General features: G+C 42.9%; 1 protein-coding gene across 1 annotated transcript in view; it reads left to right on the forward strand.

The window, feature by feature from the left end:
* LOC140453945 (dynein axonemal heavy chain 8-like) overlaps positions 1 to 24,539 on the forward strand; it is a 1,117,430-nt gene that overhangs the window by 968,846 nt on the left and 124,045 nt on the right. The window contains exons 73-78 of the mRNA XM_072548819.1: positions 542 to 713; positions 2,695 to 2,850; positions 4,473 to 4,628; positions 7,370 to 7,552; positions 20,535 to 20,640; positions 21,013 to 21,265. Of these exons, the coding sequence (XP_072404920.1) occupies positions 542 to 713; positions 2,695 to 2,850; positions 4,473 to 4,628; positions 7,370 to 7,552; positions 20,535 to 20,640; positions 21,013 to 21,265 (1,026 nt within the window). The remainder of the gene's footprint in view (positions 1 to 541; positions 714 to 2,694; positions 2,851 to 4,472; positions 4,629 to 7,369; positions 7,553 to 20,534; positions 20,641 to 21,012; positions 21,266 to 24,539) is intronic.

Here is a 24,539-nt window from a genome sequence, read left to right on the forward strand (position 1 = left end):
GACTTGTCCGACCTGCCTATCTTCTTTTCCACCTATCCACTCCACCCTCTCCTCCTTGACCTATCACCTTCATCTCCTCCCCCACTCACCCATTGTACTCTATGCTACTCTCTCCCCACCCCCACCCTCCTCTAGCTTATCTCTCCATGCTTCAGGCTCTCTGCCTTTATTCCTGATGAAGGGCTTTTGCCCGAAACGTCGATTTCCAAGCTACTTGGATGCTGCCTGAACTGCTGCGCTCTTCCAGCACCACTAATCCAGTATTTGGTTTTCAGCATCTGCAGTCATTGTTTTTACCTTGTTTTTACTTTGAAGCCAACATGGTCTAGCTGGAGGTGTTTGTTCCCTTTCCGGTTTTGACTTGGTGTCCATCAGCTTGGACTTCATGTCTTTGTTTTAATAATCTTTACATTTTGTGTGATTAAACAATTGAAAAAACATTCCTGCTATTGTCTTTTCCATTTCCTACTTTATATCAATGTACTTTTTTACTTTCACTGACATGCTTGACACTGATTTCTTTGCATCTCTTGTATTCTAGGTTGGTGGGAGATGTGCTGTTGGCTACTGGTTTTCTTTCGTATAGTGGTCCCTTCAATCAAACATTCAGAGATATATTACTGAAAGTAATCTGGGAAGCAGAGCTCCAGAAGAAGAGGATTCCATATACGGATAGTCTAAACATTATAGCCTTCTTGGTGGACCAGGCTATGGTGAGATTGGCTCAGAGTTACGTGATATTAAGTGACAGATCACAACCTTTGCACACCTCAACAACATACCCTCTCAATTGATAATTGTCTGCCTTGGTTTGGTGTTTATTTATAGCTGTTATTGTACTGTCATCAGATGCTTCATTTGCAATTGTCTGAAGGAATGCTTTTTTCAACGATGAGGCAATCTGTCTATCAACTAAAGTGTTTGATTATTTGTACAGCCATACAGAAGTATGTAATTTTTCGAAGTGGGATATAAAATGTAACAAATACCTTTGTTTCCTATGATTTTAGCTGTATCTGGAATTATTAATGTCTTCTTGGAATCACTTGAACTTACTTCATCACATTCTCAGTCTGTGAATTCTAAATCCAAATTGTTCATAACATTCAAAAGCATTTCCTCATTTCACCATTGTTTTCCTTTGTCAGTTACCTTAGAAATGTCCTCTTTTGTAGTTGATTTTTTTTTCTTTCGTTTATTGACAGTTGGCTGGGTAGTTAAAGTTCCTCAATATTACCACCTGATAATGTTGGCACCTTTCTGAAATTTTCTTGCAGGTTTGTTCCCTCGCATCTTCCCACAAGTTAATATTCTACAGACTTCCGAGGAAAATAATTACACCCATTTTGTTCTTTAGGTCAAACTAGATTGAGCTGTCCTCAACTCTCTGAGCCATGTTCTTTTTCCAGCACTGCAATTTACTGCTTAAGCAATACTACCTTTCCTCATTTCCTTCCTTTCCATCATTCTAAACAGGAATGTTCAACACCTTGTTTTACCCTTGGCAAGGTCTCTGTTATCACCACAATATCATATTTCTGCATGACAATATGTGCCTGTGACTCCCCAATCTTATTTACTGTACTTCATGCATTTCCATAATGCACAGAAATCCTGATTTGATTTCATTACTTTCTCCCTTAACCTGACTTCACTGACTGATTTTCTGTGCTCTACTTATGTTATTTGTCTAAGTATTTTGCACATCACTCTATTACTCTCTTGTATTCTCTCCTGGTTCTAATACCCCATTTGGGTTCCTTATTATATTAATTGCTTGTCTCTTACATTCTCTGTTTTCTTTTCCTATTTGTATTTTCAATAATACTGTGGGACTTCAAAACTCAATTTAGGTGTTTGCCCACCTCACATCTGTTAAAATTACATTTTTTTTCATTTTAATCTCTATCTCTTTTATTGGCAAGTAAACTCTGAATTTGTTTGTGCTCCCGTACCTTTATGACAAAAGACCGTGTATGTGCCCAAACTGCATCCATTCAAATGGCAGCCTGTTTTGCCAGCAAATCGCTCATTTCAATCAATCTGAGCCAGATGCATTTTCACTCAGTAATTTTAGCTTTCTCTCAAGTTAGTTGTTCCTACCTTGAATTGTTACTTTACAATAACCAAGTCAAACTATATAACTCATGATTACAGTCTCCTAAATATGTTTTGCAGACACCCAATTGATTTGGCCCATCTCCTCAATACATATTGAACCATAGGGGAAAATGATCATATTCAATGGGCTGCCTAAGAAGAAGAATGCTGACAAGACAGTTTTTTTCCTTTGTCCATTAAATGTCAACTATGCCTTGAGAACTTAAAGTCACTTTAGGCCACAATATGAGGTGTGGAAATTATATCTGTCACGCGAAGGGCATTTCACAACACTTTCAACAATTTTATAAATGTTTACAACAATTCAGTAGCTTTCTTGTCATTTTTTTTTTGCAGATACCAGGTTAATGGATTTCAGTTTAGCCCCTTATATGTGGAAGATTCTCTAGACTGCTGCTTCAGTACTGTAATCACTGGGCTGTTTGCTACCATTAACTACGTTGCAGTGTCGAATACAATCTCTTCCAAATTAATTTTGGCATGGTCCTCAGTAATCATTAAATGATCAGTATTGGTGGCTAGAATTATTTCAAAGAATATTCTTTTTAATTCTGTGCAATTCTAACTTCTCAGATTGGTGAGTGGAACCTACAAGGATTACCGAGTGATGACCTGTCAGTTCAGAATGGCATCATTGTTACCAAAGCAACCAGATATCCACTTCTCATTGACCCTCAAACACAGGGTAAAACCTGGATCAAGAAGAAGGAGAAACATAATGAACTGCAGGTAGGAATGGACGGATTGTTTTCATCTTGTATTCAGTATGTGAGCAGTATACTGATCATGAACATAAAATAATTGACTACCACAAATCAATGCCACATTATTTTCTTTCTCTACTTTTCTCTCCTTCTTTGCTGAAGATTTTGATTCCATAGTTGCAGGTAGATAGGATAGTGAAGAAGGTGTTTGATATGCTTTCCTTTATTGGTCAGAGTATTGAGTACAGGAGTCGGGAGGTCATGTTGTGGCTGTACAGGACATTGGTTAGTTCACGGTTGGAATATTGTGTGCAATTCTGGTGTCCTTCCTATCGGAAAGATGCTGTGAAACTTGAAAGGGTTCAGAAAAGATTTACAAGGATGTTGACAGGGTTGGAGGATTTGAGCTACAGGGAGAGACTGAACAGGCCGGGGCTGTCTTCCCTGGAGCATCGGAGGCTGAGGGGTGACCTTATAGAGGTTTACAAAATTATGAGGGGCATGGATAGGAATAATAGACAAAGTCTTTTCCCTGGGGTCGGTGAGTCCAGATCTAGAGGGCATAGGTTTAGGGTGAGAGGGGAAAGATATAAAAGAGACCTAAGGGGCAACTTTTTCACGCAGAAGGTGGTATGTGTATGGAATAAACTGCCAGAGGATGTGGTGGAGGCTGGTACAATTGCAACACTTAAGAGGCATTTGGCTGGGTATATGAATAGGAAGGGTTTGGAGGGATATGGGCCGGGTGCTGGCAGGTGGGACTAGATTGGGTTGGGATATCTGGTTGGCATAGCTGCAGTGGATTGAAGGGTCTTTTCCATGCTGTACATCTCTATGAATCTATGAATTATTCAAGTGGTCACTATTCACAAATAAATCACAACATTGAATGTCAGCAAGTCAATAGACTGGGGAGCTCAATTCTCTCCCCATTCAGTATCTGCACATGAACAGTTTCATAGGAATTTTCTGGATGATAGTAAAGAATGGGGCTTTCTCTTCATGATCTGGAGAATGGAGTCTAATTTTAATACCTCTTTATCCTTTGAGTATGTGGTTCAACTAACTGAGCACAAACCTTGGATTAAACCTTGGCTTTGTCGATATGGCTTAGCTATGTGAGTGCCAGCTCACCTCGTTACCATAATGCCAATGGGCTAATGATATAATAATTATGGAAATCTAGGGAAATGTATTTCCAAACTCTGAAGCTGCATATTGATGAAAATTCAGAAACTTAATGGATTAAGTCATATACTGAAAGGTTAGATGTTAATTTCTGAAAGTAAAGTTAAATTATTATTCTGGCTAGTAACTTGATAATTTTTATTAATATTTTTAAATATCTCTGAAATATTTTTTAAGACCCTGGCAATAATTTTTAACTGTTTGTGCATTTTTCTCATCTGAGAAATGAGCAGCTATCAATAGACTGTCTCACTTATGCCACCCCTACTCAAGGCAATTTTCAGATATGTCTAAAAAGATATGGCTAGCTGTCTTAAAAGACATAAGCATGCTTAAATATGTTACAATCTTCTAGCTGCATGACAGATTGTAGAGATGTAACAAGATTGCAGTCAGTGCATTTAAAGCATGGGGGGAGTGGAGTTTGAGCTACAAACACAAATTACTTTTGTTATAAAGGTAACATCGCTCAATCACAAGTATTTCCGGAATCACCTGGAGGATGCTCTTTCACTTGGACGTCCTCTGCTATTGGAAGATGTGCAGGAAGAATTGGATCCTGCACTGGACAATGTGCTGGAGAAAAATTTCATCAAATCTGGCACCACATTCAAGGTGAGCTGATTTAATAAAGGTATGTCATTACCATCTGCATCATTGCAGCCATTCACATCCAACTTCTTCCAGTTTGATTTTCTCATTATGCAATACAAATCAATTCATTGGACTTTCCCTCAATAATAAGGTCATAAGTGAGGATGTTCACTGATGACTGCAATGTTCAGCACCACTCATGATTCTTCAGATAGGCCATGTCCAAATGCGATAAGATCTGGACAATATCCAGCTTCAGGCTAACAAGTGGCACATATCATTCATAAAAATAGAAAATAGGAACGAAAGTAGGCCATTCAGCCCTTCAAGCCTGCTCCACCATTCATTATGATCATAGCTGATCATATAATTCATTAGTCTGTTTCTGCTTTTCCTCCCTTGTCCTTTGATTTCTGTAGCCTCAGGTGCTGTATCCATCTCCTTCTTGAAATTATACAATGATTAGACCTTAACTGCTTTCTGTGGTAATGAATCCACCTGCTCAGCACTCTCTCAGTGAAGATATTTTTCTCCATCTCAATCCTAATTGCTTTACCTTGTATCCTTAGACTGTGAGTCTTAGTTCTGACTCCCCAACATCAGGAACATCCTATCTAGTTCTGTTAGAATTTTATAAATTGGAAACCTTATCAAAAGCCTACTTGAAATCCAAAGATAGGACAGCCACCAGTTTCCAATTATTCCCAGAGATCTGTTTTAACACCAGAGTTTGTTTGAGAGCTAACAAACAGAAAACTGTTCCATTAGTTGCTGCTTTATCTTTGCATGAATTCCCAGTTTTATGAATTGTTAAACAGAAAATAACAGGCTGACCCCACCACATTATAATTAACTTCCTAATTAATCTCTGCAATCTCAGCCCCAGTAAAATTCAGAGCATTTCCTTCTTCAAGTTATGAATGCAGTACCCCCTCACTACCCCAGTTGATGATATATTCCAGGATCCCATCACTCTTTGGAAAAGAAAAAGGATCTAGTATGCAGTTTATTTATATTTTTAAACTTCTATCCCTAATCCTTTCCCATTTATTACACAGAAATAGTTCATCAGCAGTGACTCCGTATTGCCCTTTATTTCATAGACTTCCATCAGATCATCATTAAGTCTGCTCTGCTCTAAAATAAATAGTTAAAGGTCCTTTAGCCTTCATGTTTTGGACAGGCTTTCTTTCAATCTGTAATAAGGCAGAGAGCTAATCACTGACTTATCATTTGTGGTAGGAAATGTGCACTTTAATTCCAGTAGGTGTTTGAGGTTGAACCTATGCCAAGAAGGTTGGCAGCTAAATGGAAAAATGCACATCAGGAATTTCAGTGTGCAGTGACAAAGTGGTAACTGGGCTTGAAATCCACTGGACCAATCCAATTCTTTGGGACATGGGTTTAAATCCCACCATGCCAGATAGAGACATCTGAATTTTTTTGAAATTTTGGAGTTAAGAACTAGTCTAACAGAAATCATGTAGGCATTGTCAATTGTTGTAAAAACTCATCTAGTTCACTAATGTCCATTAGGAAAAGACTAACAGCAATATAGTTGCCTCTTAACTGCCCTCTGAAGTGGCCTTGACAACCTATATCCCAGTCAAGGGTCGAACAAAGTAATCAAATCATGTTTGCAGTTCAGCAGATCAGCTGGCAAAAATTCCACTAATCATCTGTTCAATGATTTAGAACCACCTGATGAAGGAGCGGTGCTCCGAAGGCAAGTGTTCTTCCAATTAAACCTGTTGGACTATAACCTGGTATTGTGTGATTTTTAACGGTATATCTATTCAATGCATGCTAACTAACTGGAGTACCTCTGAGAAAGCTCCTAATAGCTAAGTGGCATAAGACAGCCAGTAAGGATATAAGGAAAGTGCACTGAAGTTCCTCATTAACTGCATTTACTCAATAGGAATTGTTTCTTAATTAAGTCAGAAAATATAACAAATGGAAAATAGGTGTAATTCTTGGTAAAACCTGATCTATGGAATCTGCGAGACTGGATTCAGTTTCCTAAGGGAGCCAGCAAGCAATTTTAAGAACATAAAAGCAAAAAGCTTCTGTGTTTGTTATTTATTTTAAGGATATATTTCCTTTTTGTTTTAGATAATTTATCAAACCACTGAAAAATGATTATGGTATTTTGAGAACTGCTTCCAGTTGTTACCATAAAAAAGTTACTGGTTAATGTTTTTGTTTGTTCAATAGAAACCCAGTGTCTTTTGTCTGGTCTCTGATGATTTATTCAATAGGGAAGCTTTACAATAAACCACATATTCAAAAGGAAACTGATGTTTTGGACATAAAATCCCTACAGTTTGGAAACAAGCCCTTCAGCCCAATAAGTCCACACTGACCCTCCGAAGAGTAACCCACCCAGACCCATTCCCCTACATTTACCCCAGACTAATACACCTAACCTACTTATCCCTGAACACTATGAGGCAATTTAGCATGGCCAATTCAACTAACCTGCACATCTTTGGATTGTGGGAGAAAACCGGAGGAAACCCACGCAGACATGGGGTGAATGTGCAAACTCCACACAGACAGTTGCCCAAGGCAGGGATCAAACCCAGGTCCCTTGTGCTGTGAGGCAGCAGTGCTAACCACTGAGCCACCGTGCTGCCCCATATTATTCCATTTCATGGTCCAGGACGGATAACAAAGGACCTTACACCATGAGAAGAGAGGGAATAAAATACATAATGTCAGTATTACTATCTATAAAATTTTTTCTTTGGATTTTATAGGTGAAAGTGGGTGATAAAGAAACTGATGTCATGGCTGGTTTCATGTTCTACATTACTACAAAACTTCCAAACCCAGCCTACACTCCGGAAATTAGTGCCAAGACATCCATCATTGACTTCACCGTAACCATTAAAGGTCTTGAGAACCAGTTGCTTGGACGTGTGATCCTTACTGAGAAACAGGTAAAGTAGGGCATTTCTCAATCCCACATGCAAAGGGTCCAAAGGAGACTGATTGATTCGGGGATTGTGGAGTATCATGTAATCACAGAATCTCAGAATCACAGAACTGTGACAGTATAGAAGGAGGCTATTCAGCTAATTGTGTCAGCACCTGCAGTCCAAATTAATATTTCAACCTAGTGTCATTCCCCAGCCTTTTTCCTGCAACCTTGCACAATGTTTCTATTCAAATAATCATTTAATGGCCTCTTGACTCCTCAATTGAACCTGCCTCCACCACATCTCCAGGTGTACTTCTGATGTACATTTGAGTACTTCTGCACTTCTGAGGCTCTATAAGGCTCTGGTCAGACCACAGTTGGAGGATTGTGTGCAGTTTTGGGCCCCGTACCTCAGGAAGGATATACTGGCCCAGGAGCAAGTTCAGAAGAGGTTCACAAGAATGGTCCCAGGAATGAAAAGCTTAACAGATGATTTGGAGATGCCAGGGTGGGCAAAGTTAAAAATCTCACAAAACCAGGTTTATTTGGAAACACTAGCTTTCAGAGTGTTGCTCCTTCCTTCCACAACCCTCTGATGAAGGAGCAACGCTCTGAAAGCTAGTGCTTCCAAATAAACCTGTTGGACTATAACCTGCTGTTGTGTGATTTTTAACTTAACAGCTGAAGAATGTTTGAGGACTCTGGGTGTCTACTCATTGGAGTTTAGAAGGATGAGGGGGATCTCATTGAAACTGAATGGCCTGGACACAGTAGATGTTGGGAAAATGTTTCCATTGGTAGGAGAGACTATGGCCCAAGGGCATAGACTTAGAGTAAAGGGAAGACCCTTTAGAATGGAGATAGGGAAAAATTTCTTCAGCCAGAAATTGGTGAATCAATGGAATTCATTACCACAGAAGTCTGTGGAGGCCAGGGCATTGGGAATATTTAAGACGGAGATAGATTGGTTCTTGAGTATCAAGGGGGTAAAGGGTTATGGGAAGAAACCGGGAAAATGGGGTTGAGAAACTTATCAGCCATCACGAAATGGCAAAGCAGACTCGGTGGGCTGAATGGCCTAATTTCTGCCCCTATGTCTTATGGTCTTATTTGTTTCTTTTGAGAATTGCTTCAAATTCTGCCCTCTTGTTCTTGATTATTTTACGAGTGGGAGTAGTTACTCCGTATTCATTTCATGCAGACAACTCTTGATTTTGAACATTTTTGTCAATTCTCCTCCTGGCCTTATCCTTTCCAAGTAAAACAATTTCAACCTTTCCAATCTATCTTTATACTTGAATTTTCTCAGTTTTCTAAGGTTTTCTGAATGGTTCCCTGGGAACCCTCTCTAATATGGTCACATGCTTCTTGAAGTGTGGCACCTAGAACTGTATCCATAATTACAGTCTCTTACACAAGGCTCAGCATTGCAACCTTGCTGTTGTGGTTGATTACCATCTTAATAAAGCTGAAGATGCTGTAATGCTTTAAGAAAAGCTCTCTGCAACTACCTTTGCATTTCTAAGCCATGTTGCTATTAAAAAGGAGGAGGAGTTGTGCATCTTAAAAATTATTATGGTAGATATGTCCCTAGTTCCAGATGTGATCTATCACAGAATATTGAGGGAGGCAAGAGAACAAATTGCTGGAGCATTGACAGACATCTTTGTATCTTCTTTGGCCAAAGTTGAGTTCCCAGAGGACTACAGAATAGCTAATGTTGTCCCATCGTTTAACTGTAACAGGGAATAAACCTGGAAATTACAGGCCATGTGAGCCTCACATCAGTGGTAGGGAAATTATTGGAAAAGATTCTCAGGAACAAGACCTATAAGCACTTAGAAGCAAATTAACTGATTAGCGATAACCAGCATGGTATTGTACATGGGAGGTCATGTCTCACTAACTTGATCTGTTTTTTGAGGAGGTGATGAAGCTGATTGATGAGGAAAAGTGGTTGATGTTTTCTATATGGATTTTAGTAAAACCTTGACAAGGTGCCTCATGACAGACTGGTACAGAAGGTGAAGCCACATGGTATCAGGGTGAGCTGGTAAGATGGGCGCAGAACTGGCCTAGTCATAGAAGACAGAGGGTAAGGGAGGAAGGATACCTTTCAGAATGGAGAGTTGTCATTAATGCTGGTCCACAGGGATCAGTGTGGTCCCTGCCTTCTGCTGTTTGTGGTCTACATAAATGCAGGAAAATTTAGCTGGTCTAATCAGTAAGTTTTCAGATGATACAAAGATTGGTGGAGTAAGGCGGATTGTCAGAGGATAAAGATCAGGATATAGATCAGTTAGAAGCATGAGCAGAACAAATGGCAGATGGAGTTTAATGTGGAAAAATGTGAGGTGATGTATTTTGAAAGATCAAGTACAGGTGGAAATTATACATTGAATGCGAGAACCTTAGGAATATTGATATGCAGAGCGATCTGGATGTGCAAGTCCACAGATCACTGAAGGTGGCAACACAGGTAGATAACATAGTAAAAAAAGGCTATGGCATGTTTGCCTTCATTGGAACTGGCATTGAGAATAAGGATAGGCAGGTTATACTGCAGCTTTACAGAACTTTAGTTCGGCCACACTTGGAATATTGCATACAATTCTGGTCACCACACTACCAGAAGGATGTGGATGCTTTGAACATAGAACATAGAACACAGAACAATACAGCACAGAACAGGCCCTTCGGCCCATGATGTTGTGCCGAACTTCTAACCTAGATTAAGCACCCATCCATGTACCTATCCAAATGCCGCTTAAAGGTCGGCAATGATTCTGACTCTACCACTCCCACAGGCAGCGCATTCCATGCCCCCACCACTCTCTGGGTAAAGAACCCACCCCTGACATATCCCCCTATACCTTTCACCCTTCACCTTAAATTTATGTCCCCTTGTAACACTCTGTTGTACCCGGGGAAAAAGTTTCTGACTGTCTACTCTATCTATTCCTCTGATCATCTTATAAACCTCTGTCAAGTCACCTCTCATCCTTCGCCGTTCCAACGAGAAAAGGCCGAGAACTCTCAACCTATCCTCATACGACCTACTCTCCATTCCAGGCAACATCCTGGTAAATCTTCTCTGCACCCTCTCCAAAGCTTCCACATCTTTCCACATCTTTCGACTCCCTCATCTAAGTCATTAATAAAAATTACAAACAGCAGAGGACCCAGAACTGATCCCTGCGGAACTCCACTTGTAACTGGGCTCCAGGCTGAATATTTACCATCTACCACCACTCTCTGCCTTCAACCGGTTAGCCAGTTTTCTATCCAATTGGCCAAATTTCCCTCTATCCCATGCCTCCTGACTTTCCGCATAAGCCTACCATGGGGAACCTTATCAAATGCCTTACTAAAATCCATGTACACTACATCCACTGCTCTACCCTCATCCACATGCTTGGTCACCTCCTCGAAGAATTCAATAAGACTTGTAAGGCAAGACCTACCCTTCACAAATCCGTGCTGGCTGTCCCTAATCAAGCAGTGTCTTTCCAGATACTCGTAAATCCTATCCCTCAGTACCCTTTCCATTACTTTGCCTACCACAGAAGTAAGACTAACTGGCCTGTAATTCCCGGGGCTATCCCTATTCCCTTTTTTGAACAGGGGCACAACATTCGCTACTCTCCAGTCCCCTGGTACCACCCCCGTTGCCAGTGAAGACGAGAAGATCATTGCCAACGGTACTGCAATTTCCTCTCTTGCTTCCCACATAATCCTAGGATATATCCCGTCAGGCCGGGGGACTTGTCTATCCTCAAGTTGTTCAAAATGTCCAACACATCTTCCTTCCTAACAGGTATCTCTTCTAGCTTAACAGTCCGTTTCACACTCTCCTCTTCAACAATACGGTCCCTCTCGTTCGTAAATACTGAAGAGAAGTACTTGTTCAAGACCTCTCCTATCTCTTCCGACTCAATACACAGTCTCCCACTACTGTCCTTGATCGGACCTACCCTCGTGAAGTCGGTACAGAAAAGGTTTACAGAATGTTGCCTGGTATTGAGGATTTTAGCTGTGAAGAAAGATAGACTGGGTTTGTTTTCACTGGAAAGCCGAAGGTTGAGGGACAACCTGACAGAAGTTTATAACAGTGTGAATGGCATGGACAGAGTGGGAAGTCTGAGGCTTTTTCCCAGGGTGGAGGGGTCAATGGCTAGGGGACACAGGTTTAAGGTGCATGGGAGGAAGTTTAAAAGAAATGAGTGAGGCAAGTTTTTCTCACAAAGGGTGGTCAGTGCCTGGAACATGCTGCCAGGGGAAGTGGTAGAACCAGACACAATAGCAGCATTCAAGAAGCACCTGGATGAATACATAAATAGGAAGGGAATAGAGGGATACGGATCCGTAAGTGAAGCCAGTTTTAGTATGGAAGGGCAAAATGTGGCAGCACAGGCTTGGAGAGCCGAAGGGCCTGTTCCTGTGCTGTATTGTTCTTTGTTTTGTTTTCTTTAATCAATAATAATTTATCCACCTATATACTTTGGTCTTTCTGCTCCTGCACACCATTTTTCAGCAATACTCCTTCTTTTGTGCTAACTTGCCATGTTCTTTCACTGAAATATATTTCCTCACACTTCTTCACATTCAACTTCATCTGTCCACTGCTCCACTTTATCAACAACCTTTCGAACTTTTTTATTGCCCCCTCCCCCTTAGTTTACTGTACTTCCAAATTTTTGTATCATCTACAAATTGTGAAATGTTTTCCTATATATCAAATTCTGTCTCATGAATATTGATCAGAAAAAGCCCGGGTTTCAGAACTGACTCCCAGTGAATTCCAATACAAATCCTTCTGTAGCCCAAAAATATCTTCATTATTACTATTATTTTCCTATCATATAGCCAATTTCATATTCATGTTCCTCCTGTCATGACATCCCAATTCCTTTACTCAATGCATTGACCAATAAAGGTAAGTGTACCAAATGCCTGACTCCACTTTCATGGAACCTTGAACTTTCACCCCATGGTCTGTTTGTTCAGCAACACTCCTCAGGAGAAAATGAGGACTGCAGATACTGGAGATCAGAGTTAAGAGTGTGGTTCTGGAAAAGCACATCCAGCCAGGCAGCATCCCAGGAGCAGGACAATTGACATTTCGGGCATAAGCCCTGATTCCTGATGAAGGGCTTATGCCCGAAATGTCAATTCTCCTGCTCCTGGGATGCTGCCTGTCTGGCTGTGCTTTTCCAATACCACAATCTCAACACTCCTCAGGACCCTAGCATTAAGACATAGGAGCGGAAGTAAGGCCATTCGGCCCATCGAGTCCACTTCGCCATTCAGTCATGGCTAATGGGCATTTCAACTCCACTTACCTGCATTCTCCCCGTAGCCCTTAATTCCTTGTGACATCAAGAATTTATCAATCTCTGCCTTGTAGACATTTAGCGTCCCAGCCTCCACTGCACCCTGCGGCAATGAATTCCACAGGCCCACCACTCTCTGGCTGAAGAAATGTCTCCGCGTTTCTGTTCTGAATTTACCCCCTCTAATTCTAAGGCAGTGTCCACGGGTCCTAGTCTCCTTGCCTAACGGAAACAATTTCCTAGCGTCCACACTCTCCAAGCCTTGTATTATCTTGTAAGTTTCTATTAGATCTCCCCTTAATCTTCTAAACTCCAATGAATGCATCCCAGGATCCTCAGCCGTTCCTCATATGTTAGACCTACCATTCCAGGGATCATCCGTGTGAATCTCCACTGGATACGCTCCAGTGCCAGTATGTCCTTTCTGAGGTATGGGGACCAAAACTGGACACAATACTCCAAATGGGGCCTAACCAGAGCTTTATAAAGTCTCAGTAGCACAATGGTGCTTTTATATTCCAACCCTCTTGAGATAATTGACAACATTGCATTCGCTTTCTTAATCACGGACTCAACCTGCATGTTGACCTTTAGAGAATCCTCGACTAGCACTCCCAGATCCCTTTGTGCTTTGGCTTTATTAATTTTCTCACTATTTAGAAAGTAGTCCATGCTTGTATTCTTTTTTCCAAAGTGCAAGACCTCACATTTGCTCACATTGAATTCCGTCAGCCATTTCCTGGACCACTCTTCCAAACTGTCTAGATCCTTCTACAGCCTCCCCACTTCCTCAGTACTACCCGCCTGTCCACCTAACTTTGTATCGTCGGCAAACTTCGCTAGAATGCCCCCAGTCCCTTCATCCAGATCATTAATATATAATGTGAACAGCTGCGGCCCCAACACTGAACCCTGCGGGACACCACTTGTCACCGGCTACCATTCCAAAAAAGAACCTTTTATCCCAACTCTCTGCCTTCTGTCAGACAGCCAATCCTCAATCCATTCCAGTAGCTCACCTCAAACACCATGGGCCCTCACCTTGCTCAGCAGCCTCCCGTGTGGCACCTTATCAAAGGCCTTTTGGAAGTCTAGATAGACCACATCCACTGAGTTTTCCCGGTCTAACCTACTTGTCACCTCTTCAAAGAACTCCAACAGGTTTGTCAGGCATGACCTCCCCTTACTAAATCCATATTGACTTGTTCTAATCCGACCCTGCTCTTCCAAGAATTTAGAAACCTCATCCTTAATGATGGATTCTAGAATTTTACCAACAACCAAGGTTAGGCTAATTGGCCTATAATTTTCCATCTTTTGTCTTGATCCTTTCTTGAACAAGGGGGTTACAACAGCGGTCTTCCAATCATCCGGGACTTTCCCTAACTCCAGTGACTTTTGAAAGATCCCAACCAACGCCTCCGCTATTTCCTCAGCCACCTCCCTCAAAACTCTAGGATGTAGCCCATCAGGGCCAGGAGATCTTTCAATTTTAAGACCTTTTAGCTTTTCTAGCACTTTCTCTTTTGTAATGGCAACCATACTCAACTCAGCCCCCTGACTCCCTTTAATTGTTGGGATATTACTCATGTCTTCCACTGTGAAGACTGATGCAAAGTACTTATTAAGTTCTCCTGCTATTTCCTTATCTCCCATTACTAGGCTTCCAGCATCAGTTTGAAGTGGCCCAATGTCTACTCTTGCCTGTTGTTTGTTTCTTATGTATTGAAAGAAACTTTTACTATCATTTCTAATATTACTGGCTAACCTACCTTCATATTTGATCCTCTCCTTCCTTATTTCTCTCTTTGTTATCCTCTGTTTGTTTTTGGAGCCTTCCCAATCTTCTGATTTCCCAGTGCTCTTGGCCACTTTATAGGATCTCTCTTTTTCTTTCATACATTTCCTGACTTCCTTTGTCAGCCATGGCTGTCTAATCCCTCCCCGGATAATCTTTCTTTTCTTGCGGATGAACCTCTGTACAGTGTCCTCAATTATACCCACAAACACCTGCCATTTTTGCTCTACTGTCTTCCCTGCTAGGCTCTGCTTCCAGTCTATTTTTGTCAGTTCCTCTCTCATGCCCTCATAATTACCTTTATTTAACTGTAACACCATTACATCCGATTTTGCCTTCTCTCTTTCAAACTGCAGACTGAACTCTACCATATTATGATCGCTGCTTCCTAAGTGTTCCTTTACTTTAAGATTTTTTATAAAGTCTGGTTCATTACATAGCACGAGGTCCAGAATAGCCTGCTCCCTTGTGGGCTCCATGACAAGCTGTTCCAAAAAGCCATCCTGTAAGCATTCCATGAATTCCCTTTCTTTGGATCCACTGGCAGCATTATTTACCCAGTCCACCTGCATATTGAAGTCTCCCATGATCACCGTGACCTTGCCTTTCTGACATGCCTTCTCTATTAAGTGTGTAAGTCCTGCCTTGATGTGTCTTACCAAAATCAGCACCTCACATTTATCTAAATTAAACTCCACCTGCCACTCCTCAGCCAATTGGCCCAGCTAATCACGGTTCCATTGCACTCTGAGATAAGCTTCTTCACTACCCATTATGCCTCCAAATTTGGTGTCATCTGCTACAATAAACTCAAGGTCATGATACATGATTTCCCACGCACAAAGCCATGTTGACCATCTCTAATTAGTCCTTGCCTTTCCAAATATGTGCAAGTCCTGTCCCTCAGGATTCCCTCCAACAACTTTCCCACCACCAACGTCAGGCTCACTGGTCTATAGTTCCCTGGCTTGTCCTTACCACCCTTCTTCAACAGTGGCACCACGTTAGCCAACCTTGGCTTCCGGCACCTCATCTGTGACGATCGATGATACAAATATCTCAGCAAGGGGTCCAGCAATCACTTGAAGAATTCCTGAAGAAGGGCTTATGCCCAAAACGTCGATTCTCCTGTTCCTTGTATGCTGCCTGACCTGCTGCGCTTTTCCAGCAACACATTTTCAGTCCAGCAATCACTTCCCTAGCTTCCCACAGAGATCTATGGTACACCTGATCATGTCCTGAGGATTTATCCACCTTTATGCATTTCAAGACATCTAGCACCATCTCCTCTGTAATATGGATATTTTTCAAGATGTCACCATCTATTTCCCTACATTCTATATCTCTCATGTCCTTCTCCACAGTAAACACTGATGCAAAATACTTATTTAGTATCTCCCCCATCTCCAGTGGCTCCACACAAAGGCTGCCTTGCTGATCTTTGAGGGGCCCTATTCTCTCCCTGGTTACCCTTTTTGTCCTTAATGTATTTGTAAGCCATTTGAATTCTCCTTAGGGATCGGTGCTTAGACCCTGGCTATTGACAATATATATTAAGGATTTGGATGAGGGAACAAAATGCAACATCTCAAAGTTTGCAGATAATACCAAGTTGAGTGGGAGGGTGAACTGTGACAAGGATGCAGAGATCTTTCAGCATGATCTGAGCAGGTTGGGGTGGTTGGGTAAATCAATGACAGATGCAGTACAATTTGGACAAATGCGAGCTTGTTCACTTTGGAAGCAAAAACAAGGAGGCAGATTATTACCTGAATGGGTGTAAGTTGGGAGAGGGGAGTGTACAGTGGGAGATGGGCATCCTTCAGCACCAGTCGCTGAAGGTAGGCATGCAGATTCAGCAGGCAGTAAAGAAGACAAATGGCTTGTTGGCCTTAATTATGAGAGGTTTCAAGTACAGGTGCAGGGATGTTTTGTTGCAGTTATACAGGGCCTTGGTGAGGCCAATCCTAGAATATTGTCTGCAGTTTTGGTCTCCTTTTCTGAGGAAGGATTCTCTTGCTCTCAAGGGAGTGCATTGAAGGTTTACCAGGTTGATTCCAGGGTTGGTGGGACTGACTTTTGAGCAGAGATTGACAAGGTTGGGATTGTTTTTGCTGGAGTTCAGATGAGTGAGGGGGGGATCTCATAGACACTTATAAAATTCTAACAGGACTAAATGAGGTAGATGCTAGGAAGGTGTTCTCGATGGTGAATGTGTTCAAAACCAGAGGTCACAGTCTGAGGATTCAGGGTGGACTATTTAAGACAGAGATGAGGAGACATTTCTTCACCCAAAAAGTGGTGAGCCTGTAGATTTCATTACCATTCAATTCCAAAACAGTGAATGGATTCAAGAGGCAGCTAGATATAGCATTTGGGGGTGAATAGGATCAAAGGTTACAGGGAGAAAGCAGGATTTGGCTATTGAGTTGGATGATCAGCCATTATGGTGATGAATGGTGGAGCAGGCTTGAAAGGCTGAATTCTGGATTAGTGGTGCTGGAAGAGCACAGCAGTTCAGGCAGCATCCAAGTAGCTTCGAAATCGACGTTTCGGGCAAAAGCCCTTCATCAGGAATAAAGGCAGTGAGCCTGAAGCATGGAGAGATAAGCTAGAGGAGGGTGGGGGTGGGGAGAAAGTAGCATAGAGTACAATGGGTGAGTGGGGGAGGGGATGAAGGTGATAGGTCAAGGAGGAGAGGGTGGAGTGGATAGGTGGAAAAGAAGATAGGCAGGTCGGACAAGTCCGGGCAAGTAAAGGGGACAGTTACTGAGCTGGAAGTTTAGAACTAGGGTGAGGTGGGGGAAGGGGAAATGAGGAAACTGTTGAAGTCTACATTGATGCCCTGGGGTTGAAGTGTTCCGAGGCGGAAGATGAGGCGTTCTTCCTCCAGGCGTCTGGTGGTGAGGGAGTGGCGGTGAAGGAGGCCCACGACCTCCATGTCCTCGGCAGAGTGGGAGGGGGAGTTGAAATGTTGGGCCACGGGGCGGTTTGGTTGATTGGTGCGGGTGTCCCGGAGATGTTCCCTCTGCTAGGAGGCGCCCAGTCTCCCCAATGTAGAGGAGACCGCATCGGGAGCAATGGATACAATAAATGATATTAGTGGATGTGCAAGTAAAACTTTGATGGATGTGGAAGGCTCCTTTGGGGCCTTGGATAGAGGTGAGGGAGGAGGTGTGGGCGCAGGTTTTACAGTTCCTGCGGTGGCAGGGGAAAGTGCCAGGATTGGAGGGTGGGTTGTAGGGGGGCGTGGACCTGACCAGGTAGTCGTAGAGGGAACGGTCTTTGCGGAAGGCAGAAAGGGGTAGGGAGGGAAATATATCCCTGGTAGTGGGGTCTGTTTGGAGGTGGCGGAAATGTCGGCGGATGATTTGGTTTATGCGAAGGTTAGTAGGGTGGAAGGTGAGCACCAGGGGCGTTCTGTCCTTGTTACGGTTGGAGGGGTGGGATCTGAGGGCGGAGGTGCGGGATGTGGACTAGATGCGTTGGAGGGCATCTTTAACCACGTGGGAAGGGAATTTGTGGTCTCTAAAGAAGGAGGCCATCTGGTATGTTCTGTGGTGGAACTGGTCCTCCTGGGAACAGATCCGGCGGAGGCAGAGGAATTGGGAATACGGGATGGCATTTTTGCAAGAGGTAGGGTGGGAAGAGGTGTAATCCAGGTAGCTGTGGGAGTCAGTGGGTTTGTAAAAAATGTCAGTGTCAAGTCGGTCGTCATTAATGGAGATGGAGAGGTCCAGGACGGGGAGTGAGGTGTCAGAGATGGTCCAGGTAAATTTAAGGTCAGGGTGGAATGTGTTGGTGAAGTTGATGAATTGCTCAACCTCCTCGCGGGAGCACGAGGTGGCGCCAATGCAGTCATCAATGTAGCGGAGGAAGAGGTGGGGAGTGGTGCCGGTGTAATTACGGAAGATCAACTGCTCTATGTAGCCAACAAAGAGGCAGGCATAGCTGGGGCCCATACATGTGCCCATGGCTACCCCTTTGGTTTGGAGGAAGTGGGAGGATTCAAAAGAGAAATTGTTAAGGGTGAGGGCCAGCTCAGCCAAACGAATGAGAGTGTCAGTGGAAGGGTACTGTTGGGGACGTCTGGAGAGGAAAAAACGGAGGTCTTGGAGGCCCTAGTTGTGGCGGATGGAGGTGTAGAGGGATTGGATATCCATGGTGAAGATGAGGCATTGGGGGCCAGGGAAACGGAAGTCTTGGAGGAGGTGGAGGGCGTGGGTGGTGTCTCGAACGTATGTGGGGAGTTCCTGGACTAGGGGGGATAGGATGGTGTCGAGGTAGGTAGAGATGAGTTCAGTGGGGCAGGAACATGCTGAGACAATGGGTCGGCCAGGGTGGTCAGGCTTGTGGATCTTGGCAAGGAGGTAGAACTAGGCAGTGCGGGGTTCCCAGACTATGAGGTTGGAAGCTGTGGGTGGGAGATCTCCTGAGGTGATGAGGTTCTGTATGGTCTGGGAGATGATGGTTTGGTGATGGGGGGTGGGGTCATGGTCGAGGGGGCAGTAGGAAGAGGTGTCCTCGATTTGACGTTTGGCTTCAGCGGTGTAGAGGTCAGTGCGCCAGACTACCACTGCGCCCCCTTTATCCGCTGGCTTGATGGTGAGGTTGGGATTGGAGCAGAGGGATTGGAGGGCTGCGCGTTGTGAGGGTGAGAGGTTGGAGTGGGGGAGGGGAGACGACAGGTTGAGGTGGTTAATGTCCCGGCGGCAGTTGGAAATGAAGAGGTCGAGGGTAGGTAATAGGCCAGCGCGGGGTGTCCAGGTGGATGCAGTGTGTTGGAGGTTGGCGAAGGGTTCCTTGGAAGGTGGGCAGGAGTCCTGATTGTTCATCCTCAGTGAGGCGGAGGTCTGGGGGGATGGTGAAAGCTCGGCAGGGCTGGGAGCTGGGATCTGGTGTGGGTGTAGAGCTGGGAGTGGGGGCGGAACCTGTAACTGGAATGGCTACTTCCTGCTCCTATCTTCGATGTTTCTATGTTTAATAACTGTGTAAGTCGTTAACCTTGTACTTATGTGAATTAAACTCCATCTCTCATTCAGCAGCCCACCGGCCCAGTTGGTCAAGATCCAGTTATACTCTTAAATAACCTTCTTCACTGCCCAATACATCACCAATTATGGTGTCATCCACAAACTTACTAACCATGCCTCTTATATTCTCAGCCACATCATTTATATAAATAACAAACAATGGTGGACCTAGTACCGGTCCTTGTGGCACACCACTAATCACAGGCCTCCAGTCTAAACAACAACCATCAGGCACCACCTTCTGTCTCCTACCTTCAAGCCAATTTTGTATCCAATTGGCTAGGTCCCTCAGAATCTCATATGATCTAACCTTATTAACCTTGCGGAATGCCTTGCTAAAGTCCATGGAGAGAACATTTAGTGCTCTGCCTTCATCTTTTTGGTCACTTCTTCAATTTTGGCACTTCGCAATTTTGCTAATCCCACTTACCCTCCCTTTCTCCACAGGTCAGCATTTTCTTAAGTTTTCAGGTGCATATCCCTTGAAAAGTCATGATTGAACCATCCTCAATCATCCATTAGACTTTGTAACCACCCATTGCTCAAATGTTTCATTATGATGCTTTGTGCTCTTTTGCCAGTGGGTTATAAATCAGAGTCTTCTGGTTCTTCACTCCTCTGGAAATAGTTTCTTCCCTACTCTTAGTGGAACTCAAATTGATTGTTTTCTAATTAATACAAATTCTTTACATTCCTTTTTGATCAATTCTAGAATCAGTTATGGATGCATAATGAAAAAAGTACCAATTTGCCGACTGTACTGCTTGCTGTTCAGTCACTACACTTTATTCTTCTCTTTGTCGAGACAGACTAATCGTTTTAAGTTCAATCTTTTAGGAGCTGGAAGCAGAGCGTGTGCAACTGATCGAAGAAGTCACTGCCAATAAACGCAAAATGAAAGAGTTAGAAAATAACCTACTATTTAAGCTCAGCACCACCAAAGGTAAATAACTCAGTTTCATCTTTTACACTGCTACAATCCCTGAAACTGATATTTTACCTCAGTCAGACAAAATAATCATTAATTTGAATAAACTATCAGCTGAAGATTTATACCCACATACGTCTGGTAAAGGTAAGACACCCTGGTACCTACAAAATATGTTCGATTATACACTGTCCTGAAGAGAGCTTCAAATTGATTGGAATTTGTAGATTTCTGAAAAGGACAACAATAAGCGTCAAGTGGCATATAAGCACTGACATGGATTAAATGGATCAAGTGACTTTTGTATAGTTCACAATGTGTTTTTTTTCATTCAGACAATAATAGTGAGGAATGAGATTTAGATCTGTTCGATGCACTTTGTTTCAGGTTCACTGGTGGATGACGAATCTTTGATTGGAGTTCTTCAGGTAACGAAGACAACAGCAACTGAAGTAAGTGAGAAGCTGCATGTGGCAGCAGAGACGGAGGTAAAGATTAACACAGCACAGGAAGAGTACCGACCAGCAGCTACTCGTGGGAGTATTCTCTACTTCCTTATCACTGAAATGAGCATGGTTAATATGATGTACCAGACCTCACTTGCACAATTTCTGAAATTATTTGACCTCTCTATGGCAAGGTATGTTTCTCATCAGTGATAGAGGAAATATTGACAAATACCTTATCTTCACTAATAGAAAGTAATGAGAATATTTCCGAGCAGATATGTAGAGATAGTAATCAAATAAATTCTGAGGCTTGTTAGCAATAATAAATGCATAGGTTTAAAGGGCCAAAGCTGTACAACACAAGAGTTATGGAAGGACAGAAAGCAGAGTGCAGTAGTCAACTTGTTTGAGAAAAGTATGCACTGGTTCCCCACAGAGTTCCATGTTGGACCTTTTTTTTTGATCTATGGTCATGACATGACCTTGGAAAGACAGGATTAGTTTCAAAGGTTGTGTTGTACCAGCCATACAGTGTGTTTAAATTCTTAGATTCAGCAAAAGAACAGTGAGTTGACTCATAATAAAGATACACAATAATACACATTTGTTTGATACAATTAATGTTTGAACAATAAAGTATACTAAAAACTAATAGTAAACACTACAATCTACCTTATGCTTTAACTTAACTTTGTATGATCATATAGCATCACACAAGAACTTGGCCGGGCTCCACATGGTGATGATAAGTGGGTCTTCTCTCGAGGGTCTCAGGGGTGTCTTCGCTTTCATTGGTTATTCTTGAGTTACTGCCCTGAGTGAGGCTTTGTCGCAATTCTTATCCTTCAAAGTCTTTGCGCCTTTTTAGGAGGGTCTTGAGGATCTGTTAATGGTTCAATCAGATTTGATTACCCTGATTGATCCGACCCAACCAGGTATTGGCAAATTGATCATTAAAGTGTCTATTACAGTCGGTGTTGAGTGCATGTAGCCTCCTCCAAATAAAGGTACGAGGTACCTGCATGTCTGTTAAATGACTTGTTGCTACCAATTGTCCTGAGGGCAACATTCCATTGCCCCATTCAAATCCAAATTTGGGACAGGATGTACAGGTATTTGGAATGGCAAAGACTGATTAGGGATAGCCAACATGGCTTTGTGCGTGGAAAATCATGTCTCACAAACTTGACTGAGTTTTTTGAAGAAGTAACAAAGAGGATTGATGAGGGCAGAACGGTAAATGTGATATATATGGAGTTATGTAGATTAGAGTGGCGCTGAAAAAGCACAGCAGGTCAGGCAGCATTCGAAGAGCAAGAAAATCGACGTTTCAGGCAGCATTCCTGATGAAGGGCTTTTGCCCAAAACGCCGATTTTCCTGCTCCTCGGATGCTCCTGACCTGCTGTGCTTTTCCAGCACCACTCTAGTCTAGACTCTGGTCTCCAGCATCTGCAGTCCTTGTTTTTACCGAGGTGATCTATATGGACTTCAGTAAGGCATTCGACAAGGTTCCTCATGGGAGACCGGTGAGCAAGGTTAGATCTCATGGAATACAGGAAGAACTAGCCACTTGGATACAGAACTGGCTGAACGGTAGAAGACAGAGGGTTATGGTGAAGGGTTGTTTTTCAGATTGAAGGCCTGTGACCAATGGAGTGCCACAAGGATCGGTGCTGGGTCCACTACTTTTTGTGATTCATATAAATACTTTGGATGTTGAGCTTAAGAGGTGTAGTTCATAAGTTTGCAGATGACACCAAAATTGCAGGTGTAGTGGACAGCAAAGAAGGTAACCTCAAATTACAATGGGATCTTGATCAGATAAGCCAATAGACTGAGGAGTGGCAGATGGAGTTTAATTTAGATAAATGTGAGGTGCTGCATTTTGGGAAAGCAAATCGAAGCAGGACTTATACACTTAATGGTAAGGTCCTAGGGAATGTTGCTGAACAAAAAGATCTTGGAGTGCAGGTTCATAGCTCCTTGAAAGTAGAGTTGCAGTTCGATAGGATAGTGAAGCAGGCGTTTGGTATGCTTTCCTTTATTGGTCAGAGTATTGAGTATAGGAATTGGGAGGTCATGTTGTGGCTATACAGGACATTGGCTAGGCCACTTTCAGAAGGATATTGTGAAACTTGAAAGGGTTCAGAAAAGATTTACAAGGATGTTGCCAGGGTTGGAGAATTTGGGCTATGGGGAGAAGTTGTATAGACTAGGACTGTTTTCCCTGGACGTCGGAGGCTGAGGGGTGACCTTAAAGAGGTTTATAAAATCATGAGGGGCATGGATAGGGTAAATAGACAAGGTCTTTTCCCTGGGGTAGGTGAGTCTAGAACTAGAGGGCATAGGTTTTGGGTGAGAGGGGATAGATATAAAAGAGACCCAAGGGGGCAACCTTTTCATGCAGAGGGTGGTGTGTGTGTGGAATGGGCTGCCAGAGAAAGTGATGGAGGCTGGTACAATTGCAACATTTAGAAGGTATCTGGATGGGTATATGAATAGGAAGGGTTTGGAGGGATAGGGGACAGGTGCTGGAAAGTGGGACTAGATCCGGTTGGGACGAGTTGGACTGAAGGGTCAGTTTCCGTGCTGTACATCTCTATGACAGTATGACTCCATAAAGAAGTCATTATTAATAAAAAAAACAGTGTTCATGCATGAGGGTGGCTAAGATTCACCAGTCTGATCAAACAAAAGATAAAATGGCAAAGCTAAACAATGTAATAAAATTACAAAAATGCTTGTAACAAAATTTTCATAATGGGAAACTTGAAATTCAACATACGTTATAATACCGAGGAATTTCTTATACATTGAAGAAATGGCCAAATAAACCATGGTTCTACACAATGTTTTAATGTCACAGGTAGGCCAAATCAAAACAATCCATCACTGCACCACTAGGGTCAGCAGAAACCCACAGGGCATGAATGAATTGAAGGAGGGAATTAATTAGATCAGGAAAACGTAATTAGATCAGAATTAAAGTTTTCAGTGGCAACAATAGCAACATAAGGGAAGTTAAGAGAGCAGGCAGGCAGGTATGACTGTCCAACACTGTAACAGCCTTGGGGCACTCAGCAGGAGGTAACCACAGAACATCCACATGTGGTCAAAAAGCACTGAAGTGCACAACAAGTGGTCACCACGGAATGTCCACACGTGGTCTAAGGCAGCAAGCCAGGCAGCATCAGGAGGTGAAGAAGACAATGTTTCGGGTGTAAGCCTTCTTCTGGATGGGGTTGAATGTTGGGGGGAGCTACAGATGAAGGGGGTGGTAGGAGCAGGGTGATGAAGTGGGGATAGGTGAAAACAGGTAGAGGGCAGGTCATATTCTCTTCCTGTCTTCACATCCCCACTTCACCACCTTGCCCCCACCACCAGCCCGTCTATATGCAGCTCCCCTTACACCCAGCCCGGGTCCTGAAGAAGGGTTACACCCGAAACGTCGACTCCTCCTGTCT

Source organism: Chiloscyllium punctatum, chromosome 3 (assembly GCF_047496795.1).
Source record: "Chiloscyllium punctatum isolate Juve2018m chromosome 3, sChiPun1.3, whole genome shotgun sequence".
Classification (NCBI taxonomy): domain Eukaryota; kingdom Metazoa; phylum Chordata; class Chondrichthyes; order Orectolobiformes; family Hemiscylliidae; genus Chiloscyllium; species Chiloscyllium punctatum.